Source organism: Podarcis melisellensis (assembly GCF_964234715.1).
Source record: "Podarcis melisellensis genome assembly, chromosome: 3".
NCBI lineage: Eukaryota > Metazoa > Chordata > Lepidosauria > Squamata > Lacertidae > Podarcis > Podarcis melisellensis.
The window spans coordinates 1,379,536-1,390,857 of NC_138530.1; the positions used below are offsets into that span (position 1 = coordinate 1,379,536).

Consider the following 11,322-nt stretch of genomic DNA (forward strand, 5'->3'; position numbering starts at 1 on the left):
TGGAGAAGCTGGCTGCAAGCAGCTTTAACTCACAGGGCCCATGACAGGTGGCCACATGACCACCAGAAGGACACACATAAAATCACCAAAAGGAAGTCAAGTCAATAGGCTGATGCAATCATATCATCTCTACGACCACCCTAAGGTAAAGGGTAAAGGTACCCCTGCCCGTACGGGCCAGTCGTGTCCGACTCTAGGGTTGCGTGCTCATCTCGCTCTAGAGGCTGTGAGCCGGCGCCGTCCAAAGACACTTCCGGGTCACGTGACAAAGCTGCAGCGCAACACACGGAAACGCCGTTTACCTTCCCGCTATAAAGCGGTCCCTATTTATCTACTTACACTTAAGAGTGCTTTCGAACTGCTAGGTGGGCAGGAGCTGGGACCGAACGACGGGAGCTCACCCCGTCGCGGGGATTCGAACCGCCGACCTTTCGATCGGCAAGTCCTAGGCACTGAGGTTTTACCCACAGCGCCACCTACGACCACCCTGCCCTCCCTCAAAACCCACATTGACCACTGCCTGGGTCTGCGGTATATTACACAATGCAGCTGAACTATTATTTTTTTAAAACAAAAAAAATTCCTTCCAGTAGCACCTTAAAGACCAACTAAGTAGAACTAACTTAGTTGGTCTTTAAGGTGCTACTGGAAGGAATTTTTTTTGTTTTGACTATGGCAGACCAACACGGCTACCTATCTATTATTTTTTTGGTGGTGGTGGGAATGGGACACCTCAATTACAACCTCAAGATAGTGCATGCCAATCCCCAGCTTGCTCCTTGAGTTGCAGAGAAAGTGGCCCTGCCCAACCTTCCTGGCTAGCTTCCAACCCCAAGTGAGCTTCAAGAAATACCTGCACCATTGCCAACAGCTACCTGTAACCAAAAGTTACAAAAGAGGCAGTCCCTGACCCAATCTCCTTCCCCAGCTATCAGCCATTGCATCACCACATAATCTTACCTCCTCCCAAGTCTTTTGGATTCTTGCTTACCCACGCATCCACCGCCACCTCGCCCTCCTGCCCCCCAAACACAGAACCACACCCAAGCACCCAGCAGCCTTGCTTTCAGATGTGAATGTGTGATATGTTTGCCCTAGAGCAGTTCATACGTTCTTAAACTGCGCTTGCAATCTCCATCCTAGCTTCCTGCTGTCCAGGTCCCAGGGTGGCTGCCAACGTCTCATCCTTTTCCCTCCTGCAGACCAGAGGATGCTGCTCCTTGGAAATCTTGCACCACAGGTCAAGCATATTTTTAAAAAGAGCAATTTCTATTTGCCACTGTGCGCCAGTTCCACAGTCCTGGGATCCTCACTCTGTTCGCCACAAGATTCTCACCTATGCATCGCTGCATCATCTTCCCCCTTTATAATTTCCTCCTTCCTCTCACTAAAAACAAGAGTCAGGAATTCCAGTAATCCCAGCAGCATAGACTACGTGGTTCTCTTCTCTCCCCCCGCCACCCGCTTTTATCCTTACAACAACTAGAAATCCCACAACAACGATTTGCTCCACATCAAAATAACTCCATCAAAATAAGCTCCACATCAAAATAACTTGCTTGGTGGTAGAGACACACATGACCTTCTCTGAACTGCAAACTGAGATGAAATCCTACAGCCAACAAGACTTCATGTGCGTTAACACCTTCCTGGGTTTGGAGAGGACAGGATAGGAGAGGATTCCTCCTCCCATGCGCCCTTTTCTCAAACCAGCTGACAGTTGTTTTGCTGAACATAAAGGTAGCACACTAAGGGGAGCAAATTATTTTTAGTCTTGCAGATCCCAAGGGAATGTTAAGAGTGCCGTATATGAGACTGCAGTAGTAAACTGTAAGAAATGCAGCAGCCACAAGCCAGCCCTGTATGTCTGATATTATGGGATGGGCATCTTAATTTGATGTTTACATTTGCGGCTTTAATACAACCAGACGGCAAGTGTCCCTGTGCATCTTTCTGAAGTACTGTCCTCCTGCCCCTTTCTTCCCTTCACCAAGGGCAGTAGCAGGAGAGCATCTACTTCGCTGAAGGTCCCAGGGTCAAGCCAGGTGGAACTGGGAATATCCTTCATCTGTATAAGGCAGCTTCCTGTTCCTCCGAAAACGGTGCAGTTTCAGAATTTGTTTTTGTGCTGCTTTCCCTGGCATCCGTCCACCATGTGCACAGATTCCTATGTTCCTAAGTGAACAATGATTTATGCCTTACTGAGCCATTACTCAGCCTGCATGTTGGCCCAGCCCTCGTATATCCAGAAACCGAAGACAGGTTTCCTTCTAAAGAGGTCTAGAATATCACTGAAGTAGCCAGGCTCAGAGCCTTAGGTTTCTCTTGGCCTCTCTCACACAGGCCAGAGTTTCTAGTTTCAATGCAGCTGTAGGATTGCCTCCATGGTTGAAGAGGAGTAAACAATGTCTCCAAAGCCAAAAATGGCCACCAAGGTGTTGTGTTTCGCATCACTGTAATGCAGAAGACAGCATCTTAAAAAGCAGAGACATCACCTTGCCAACAAAGGTCCGTATAATTAAAGCTCTGGTTTTCCCAGTAGTGATGTATGGAAGTGAGAACTGGACCATAAAGAAGGCTGATCACCAAAGAATGGATGCTTTTCAATTCTGGTGCTGGAGGAGACTCTTGAGAATCCCATGGACTGCAAGAAGATCAAACCTCTCCATTTGGAAGGAAATCAGCCCTGAGTGTTCACTGGAAGGACAGATCCTGAAGCTGAGGCTCCAAGACTTTGGCCACCTCATGAGAAGAGAAGACTCCCTGGAAAAGACCCTGATGTTGGGAAAGATGGAGGGCACAAGGAGAAGGGGACGACAGAGGACGAGATGGTGGGACAGTGTTCTTGAAGCTACCAGCATGAGTTTGACCAAACTGCGGGAGGCAGTAGAAGACAGGAGTGCCTGGCGTGCTCTGGTCCAGGGGGTCACAAAGAGGCAGACACCACTAAACAACAACAATGCAGAAGAGGGAACTGTGCATCCCTCCAAATGTTGTTGGGACTCCTAACTCCCATCAGCCCCAATGAAGCTGAATGTTGGAAGGCTCAGGACAGATAAAAGAATTTATTCCAGCAGTGCACTCCTGTAGGCAGGCATGGCCACCAGACTCGATGGCTTTAAAAGAGCATTAGACAAATACATGGAGGAGGAGAGGGCTGGACTTGATGAGCCTTGGGGTCCCTTCCAACTCTACAGCTCCACGATTCCACCCCTTCCTCTTGCTAAAAGATTCCCAGCTCTTAAAAGGCAAAAGCTTGGCGTGCCAATTCAACAGAGGCATGGATTCTGAGCCCTGACAACGCACAAGTTTTCAGCTGTTGTGATATACCCAGCTTCATATACCTGGGGCCAAAGTGCACATACCTTTGGGAGGAAAGGTGAGGAGACATACACTGAATTTGCTCTGCTACAAGTTAGTCATTATATTTATTTGATTGCTTAGGAATTGCTTGACTTAAGCAAACGGCTTTCCAGTAAACCTAATAAAACCATGACAAATGGGTGCAGATTTTGGGGTGCGGACTGAATGGAGAACGCAGATACCAGGGCATGAGAAGATGAAGGTATTGTTGCCACATGCTTATCTTGGTGTTCTCCATATGCTTCCTAATAATAAGAGGCAAAAGCTGCCCCATGAAAAGCCATCGTTTAACACAGCATTCAGCTCCGCTTCGGCTTCTCGGAAACCTCCCACTCGTTCCAGCAACAGCTTGTTCTCATGTCCAAGTGAATGAAGCCAACTGATTGCTCCCCTTAAACTCTCCACCCAGAGACATCGAGCCGGAAGCCGGAAGAGTGGAGGACTTTGCATCCTGGAGAAGAAGTAGGATCCAGAGAGCGAGCCAGGGTCACAGGACGGCAGCGTGAGCCTCACGCAGCTCCAGCTTGGACTCTGAACGTTAAGAAGCCAGGGCTGCCGCACAATGCCTCTTTGTTTTGGGGAGTGTGCAAAGGCGTGCATGAGAGGGCAGGGAAATTCCTTGCTTACCTAGAACCCCTGAAGAAAACAGGCAGCAGAGCTCTACAATCCAACCTCGGCTCCGACAGGAAAAAAGGCTTCCCGAAGAGACGAACACTGGGGTGTCTGCTCTAGAAGGCTGTTTTGCTACCAGGAAGTTTCACTTAAGGACATAAAAGGAGCTTGCTGGGCCAGGCAATGGCCCATCTAGTCTAGTATCATGTTCTCATGGCGGCCAAGCAGATGCCCCAAAGGGAAGCCCACAAGCAGGATTCGAAACCAAGAGCAGCACTCTCCCCACCTGTGATTCCCAGCCAGCTGGTATTCCGAAACACAGAGCCGTATCCAACAAAGTCCCAGAGCAGATCCGCAACAGCGGAAGACCTGAGAAGCAGAGCTCGCTCCATCAGGCACCTCTTACCCCTGAACTATGCCAGCAGATCATTATCGGAGCAAGTGTTTAGAACAGGGGTCGGCAACCTAAGGCCCATAGGCCACAAGCGGCCCATGGGGGTCATTTAACCAGCCCATGGACCCCCGCCGCCCACTCGGTCAGCTCCCGTGTGCCACGCTCAACTGGCACGGGGACTGCCTTCCATGACACTGGCCGGCTTCCCTTTGGCTGCAGGAAGCTCCTGAAGCCAATGAGAAGCTGTGCATGCCTCCTCCATGCTAGGAATAGCGTTTGTGCATGTGTGCGCGCACACACACACACACTCCAACCCACTGCGCCATCTGCAGGACCGTGAACCGGCCCAAGCCACAAAAACTTTGCCAGCCCCTGGTTTAGAATCTGGTGTCTGAGTTTTAATTTTCCTCATCCCGCCCTCTTCCTTTTTCCTTGTGTGCTGTGGGTTTTAGATTGTAAGCCTGAGGGGAGGGACTGTATTGTTTCCATTGGGAGCCTTTTTGGCTGAAGAGCAGGGTGCCAAATGCTCTAAATAAACAAACAAAAGTCATGTATATTAATTTCAAGGAGTGTACTCTGAGTAGAACAAGCCCGGGCTGCCACCCATGCTGTGGAGTTCGATGGGGCTACTGCAATTAAAGACCATCAGATCGGTGTCCCCAGGATAACCTCGTATGAGTATTCAGTTTAAGCTCCAACAGGAAAACCTGCAATCAACTCTTTAATTGAATCTTGCAGAGTTCGAGTCAATTGCGAAGGAAGCTGCACAGCCCCATCTGCTTGGGGCAAGCTTCTACCCCACAGAAGGCACAGGGGGCAGCTGGTGGGGAGGGAATCCTGTACCACTCATTAAACCACAATGCAATTTAGTGGCAAAAAATCAACAGAGTAACTTGAGCACCAGTGAAAGGGCTGGAAATTTTCCCATTACCGGTACCTCGTTTTACCAAATAACATGTTCCACTTCTACAAATGCCTTGTTTTGTGAAATTAATCCGTTAAATAAATAAAAAAAAGAGTGCAGCAGTCAAGTTGGACAATCTGAAAGTTGTGATTCAATTTTCCAGGTGACCAACCCTTGAAAGCATTCAATATATAATGCGCCCTAATGTGTTTTATGAATGTGTGTGAAGACTTGGGGTTGGATGAGGGAAGCATTAAATTATAAATAATCTAGACATGCCAGTTGGATTCTGATTGATTTAGGATTATTAGAAAATTTTCCAGAAAGTGTCTTATTCAAAATTTCCAGAAACATGCATATCTCTGCCGATTGAATTATGGTCTGTTATAATCACTACAGAATAAATATTCAGATTTTCCAGAAATCAGGTTTCGTTAACAGGATGAATTATTAAATCTGTGTGCATGTGCACTGACTTATCCTTGTGAAAGTATTATTCCGGCTGCCCCAATATGGGTCGGGGCAGGAGCTATATAAATCTTTCTAGACAGGCTTTTGGGTATTTTCCCTGGCAACGAAACCAATGAAAATGAGGTCAGGAGAGAGGGACAAACAACTGTGTTGTGTGTCTAATGAAAGTTTAATCCGGACAGCCTTCACCTTCAACGGAAATTGCCTACACATTATCTGTTTTTTCTTGGTGACCATCACAGTTATAAGCTCCAATTCCCTAACAAAAAAATATCTGATTTTGTCCTCAGGCAGCTTAAAGTTCCTAGGTCTCCTGTTATTTGGTTTCTTATTTGCTTTCTTGGAAATCAAAACTGAAGCCCCACAGAAACTACAATTAGGTGGTTAGCCTGTTTTGACAGGGAGAAAAGGATTTTAACAGGCTGTAGCACTGTGAGTCAAAAGACCTTTCAATCTGTTTCTGATCCAATTCACTGATTCTGGCTCTTGCATCTAAGAAGGATATTAGAATATAGAAGGTGGGAAGGGTGAAAAAAAAAGGCAACCAAAATGATCAGAAAACCATCTTCACATAATATATACACGGCTAAACTATGGAATCTGATACTCTTGAGATGTTGCAACCACCATCAACTTCAACAGCTTAAACAGACATTTAAGGTAGGGTTACCAGACGTCCCCATTTCCCGGGGAAGGTCCCCAGATTAGCAAATCTGTCCCTGGACAAATTCCGTCTCTGGAATGACCCCAGATTTGCAAATCTGTCCCTGGGAAACATGGCAGTGGCAGTCAGCAGCCCGGAGCCAGCCTGGTAGTGCAGTTGGCTCTGGCTGGCTTCAGGAGCTGCTCGCTGCCATGGCGCCCCCCATTTTTCCTCACCGGAAGTCCTCATATGATGTGTTATGCACAAGACATGTCATATGGGGACTTCTGGCGAGGGAACGTATTGGGCGCCACAACAGCGAACAGCTCCTGAAGCCAGCCAGAGCCAACTGCACAACCAGGCTGGATCCGGGCTGCTGACTGCCGCTGCCACTGCTGAAGGAGAATCGGGGATGTCTGGCAGTATAGATCTCCTTCCCCCTTTGTTTTGACTGATGGGGGGGAGGCTCAAGAGTTGTGGGCAGGCGAGCGTTGCCCAGTTTTGAAAAAACTCTGCGCATTTATGTTTCACAGGGTGTGAAAGGGCTTTGCACCTTTATACAATATGCATGTGTGCTTGGGCCCAGGGTCTTTTCCCTCACCATCCCCACTACTGACTCCCTGTTGCTAGGTAAAGGTAAAGGGACCCCTGACCATTCGGTCCAGTCGTGGCTGACTCTGGGGTTGTGGTGCTCATCTCACTTTACTGGCCAAGGGAGCCGGCGTACAGCTTTTGGGTCATATGGCCAGCATGACTAAGTCGCTTCTGGTGAACCAGAGCAGCGCACGGAAACGCTGTTTAACTTCCCGCCAGAGTGGTACCTATTTATCTGCTTGCACTTTGAAGTGCTTTCGAACTGCTAGGTTGGCAGGAGCAAGGACCAAGTAACGGGAACTCACCCCGTCACGGGGATTCGAACCGCCGACCTTCTGATCGGCAAGTCCTAGGCTCTGTGGTTTAACCCACAGCGCCACCTGCATCCCTTGCCCACTACTGACTCCCTGTTGCTACTCAGCTTAAAAAAAATAAAGTGTCCCCGGATTCATTGAAAAAAATCTGGTAACCATAGTTTAGAGAGCATCATGGAGGCTAAAGCTATCAAAAGCTACTACTGTACTCATAATGGCCATTTATGAGCTCCAGTGTCATGTCTCTGAATACCAGATAACAGAAGAAAACAGAATTCTGGACCAGGTGGGCCTTTGGTGTGATCCTGCAGGATTCGTCTCACGTTCTAAGATGCAGACATGAGCTCCTCCTGTTGACAAGGGGGCTGCGTCCCCCCCAAAAAGGGCTGCCTCTCAGATAATCAGCTCATTCCTATAACTCTCAAGAGCAATTCAAAAATCTCAAGTGACTCGGCCCCCTCAAGTTAAGCTGGTAATAATCAGGCCACTCCAAATCCACAGCTACCGTCAAAAATGGCAAGACATGCAGATAAGAGTGTCGGCACCACAGAGCAATATTCAAAACTGGGAAATCTCTGTCTCTTATTGAACCAGCTTCTATTAGAGAAAGGAAGTCTGACCGTTTGAGTCTCACATATGGCAGAAATGTGCAGATGGAAGCAAAAAGGTTTATTCCTAAGGGGGCAAGCTGCACCACAGACAATACAGGGTGCCTTCCTAGGCCTAAGGTTCAGCAACTACGACCATGCAAATTGAACGTGACGTGGGTGACCACGCAGAGGTGGATTTTTAGAGGAATGATTTGTGCAGAAAACCACAGTCCCTGTGGACTGCAGAACCATGGTGACCGGCCAGCCGTTCTGACTGCAAAACTGCCCTACTGAAAGGAAAGACAGAGACATTCTATCTACCCCAAGATTTAAAGAAGTAAAATACAAGAAAACACTCCTCCGACCCTCCAAAGCACCAGAAAAATTAAGGATTGTATAGTATATAAATGCGCTTGCTCAAGGGGACAACAGCAGGAGAGAAAAGCGAGGGGGCATTGAGCAAAACCACCCACGCATAGGGCAGTGTGAGTTTTCACCTCTGAGGACAAACATTTATGCTGGGCCTCGCCTTTGTGAGAAGGGAGGATGGAAACAGGAAGAACAGTAAGCGGTTGTGGGGGGGAGAGAAAGAGAAGGGGGGAACAGACTGGGGACACAGAGAAGCAGTTGGTTACATGTCCCCCTTGTATTTCACCAACCCCAAACCCTAAAATATCATCAGGAGAGTAACAGACACTTGTAGGAAAACCCCACTACTGGGTCTGTTTTGCAAACTGAAATGGTTTCCTCCACTCAAACCACTCATCTACAGGGATGCACAATTTTTGACCAGCCTTGTTCACAAAGATAAAAAAGGATGACAGCCTGCCTTTGCCTCTGGACAGTTTGTGCCTAAGGAAGCCCCATCCCAATCTCATTTTCCAACAAGAGCAGGAGGCCTGCAGCTAGCCTGTGTGGTCCTCTCTTGGGCAATGTGCTCCAGGTTTCTCAGGCACATGGCTGCCAAGCAAGACTCCAGTCGTCTTTTCCCTGGGAAAATGAAGCTGCCCATTTGGCTACCACTCAGCCAAGGAGCTCTGAGATGCTCAGGATGACATTTTTATCCCACCTTCCTCTCCAAATAGCTCAAGGTGGCAAACATGATTCTCCCCTGACGCATATAATCATCCGGGGAGCGTGGTGAGCTGAGCCTCCTTCGCAGCCTTGGAGCTGCCAAAGTTGGTGGTGATCAGTCCTGGAGTTTCATAGGCATCTCTACCCCGCTCCAAGATTGGGAGGAAAGGCAGGAGTGGCTTGGCCACTACATTGCTAAGAAAGGCAGTGTGGTGTAGTGGGTAGAGTGTCAGACCATGACCTGGGAGAGCAGGATTCAAACACCCACTTAAAAAAAAAACCCTATATATCACATGGCTGCCATGAGGAGAACATTGGGAGAAGTAGGTACACCACCTTGTGCTTCTTGCCAAAAAGGTGGGATAAAATTACTGAGTCATGATCACTGTCCCTCTAGCTGAGTATTGTTGACACCGAGAGGTGATGGCTTCGCAGGACTTTGGACAATGAGTCTTTTTAAGCCTGACTTGGAGAGGATGGGGATTGAACCCGCGATTGCTCTGCCACTGAGTTGTAACTACCAGCCACGCCCTGCAATCTGCTCCTTGCCAAAGGAAAGAACATTTGGTATTGCCTGAACTAAGCCGCTGAGATTTCGCAATTCCACCATTTATTCCCACATGGCTCTTTCGCCAGATGCAGCCCTGACAGTCAGAACATGTCTGGCAAAATTAAAATTTTGCAGGGATGGGGACGGAGGAGAAGAACGCATGTCGACCCTTTGGGGATGTGTAAGGTCCCTCGCGAACCTCGGCACCACAGGGCTAAGGAGGAGAAACCTGAATAAACCAAAAGTTGTCACAAGTCCTCCGTGTGGAGACCATGCGCAGGCTGCCCCTTGCTCACTGCAGGAGAGGATTCTCATGCGCTTGCAGCTGCCCCCATACACTCTCTTCCAATGTGGGAATCATTAATGAGAATCTGTCCTACGATTCTATCTGATTACAGTGGTAAGGTTAAGGGACCCCTGACCATTGGGTCCAGTCGCGTACAACTCTGGGGTTGTGGCGCTCATCTCGCTTTACTGGCCGAGGCAGCCGGCGTCCAGCTTCCGGGTCATGAGGCCAGCAGGACTAAGCCGCTTCTGGCGAACCAGAGCAGCGCACGGAAACGCTGTTTACCTTCCTGCCAGAGCAGTACCTATTTATCTACTTGCACTTTGATGAGCTTTCGAACTGCTAGGTTGGCAGGAGCTGGGACTGAGCAACGGGAGCTCACCCCGCCGCGGGGATTCGAACTGCTGATCTTCTGATCGGCAAGCCCTAGGCTCTGTGGTTTAACCCACAGCGCCATCCGCGTTCCATTACAGTGGTACCTTGGGTTAAGAACTTAATTTGTTCCGGAGGTCCGTGCTTAACCTGAAACTGTTCTTAACCCGAAGCACCACTTTAGCTAATGGGGCCTCCTGCTGCTGCTGCACCGCCGGAGCACGATTTCTGTTCTCATCCTGAAGTAAAGTTCTTCACCTGAGGCACTATTTCTGGGTTAGCGGAGTCTGTATACCACTGTATATTTCCTGCATTGCCTGGGGTTGGACTAGATGACCCTAGGGGGTCCCTTCCCGACTCTTACAACCCTATCAACTGACTGGGGTCAAGGAGCTCCAGGGGGCGTCCAGGCCATTCTCCGCCTCCTCCTTCCACCCTCACAACAACCCTGCGAAGGAGGTCGGGCGGCGAGGCCCAAGGAGCTACGCAGTCCAGCCGAAGGGTCTCTCCCGGGTCCTCGCTGGACCCCCTAACCGCCCCCACCCCGCCGGCTTCCGAAGAGACCCCGGAGGGCCGGCGTGGAAGCGGCTGCACGAGGGCGCCCCCCAAGCGGCTCTGCCCATCTTGCAGCCCGGGCACGTGAGAACCGGCAAACACGGGGCAGCCGCTCGCTCGCTCGCTCGCTCCCTTCTGCGTCGCTGCCCAGCGGGGAGTTCCGCAGGCGCCCGGCCAGAGGAGGGAGGGGGGGCTTCCAAGGCCGGCCCTGTGAGGGGAAAGGCAGGAGGCCCCTCCGGCGGGGAGACGCGGAGGCCCCTCGGGCGCCTGAGAGGAAGGGCGGCTCCCGCGTGCAGCCCGGAGAACGAGGGGGAAGGGAGAGGGGGTCCCCAAAGGTCATCCAGCCGGTCCCCCGCCGCCCCTCAGCGCGCCCACCTTGTACTTGTCGAAGCCGGCCAGCTGCTCGGCGCTCACGTACTCGTAGCCGGCCATGGCGGAGGCTGTCGGGGAGAGAGAGCGAGAGAGAGACGCGCCTCGCCGCCGTGACAGGCGCCGCCGGGCAGCTCCCTCACAGCTCCCTCACAGCGCGCGCGCCCGGCCCGCCCTCGCCGGCTTCCGTACCTCGCCCCGCCCCCGCCTTCCCGCTCGCCGCGGCAGATC

General features: G+C 50.4%; 1 protein-coding gene across 1 annotated transcript in view; it reads right to left on the reverse strand.

Annotated features, from left to right (window-relative positions):
* Positions 1–11,255, reverse strand: part of SELENOI (selenoprotein I) — a 52,585-nt gene extending 41,330 nt beyond the window's left edge. Inside the window, exon 1 of the mRNA XM_081904255.1 lies at positions 11,098–11,255. Coding sequence (XP_081760381.1) covers positions 11,098–11,154 — 57 coding nt within the window. The 5' untranslated portion in view covers positions 11,155–11,255. The remainder of the gene's footprint in view (positions 1–11,097) is intronic.
* Between the last annotated feature and the right edge of the window lie 67 nt (positions 11,256–11,322).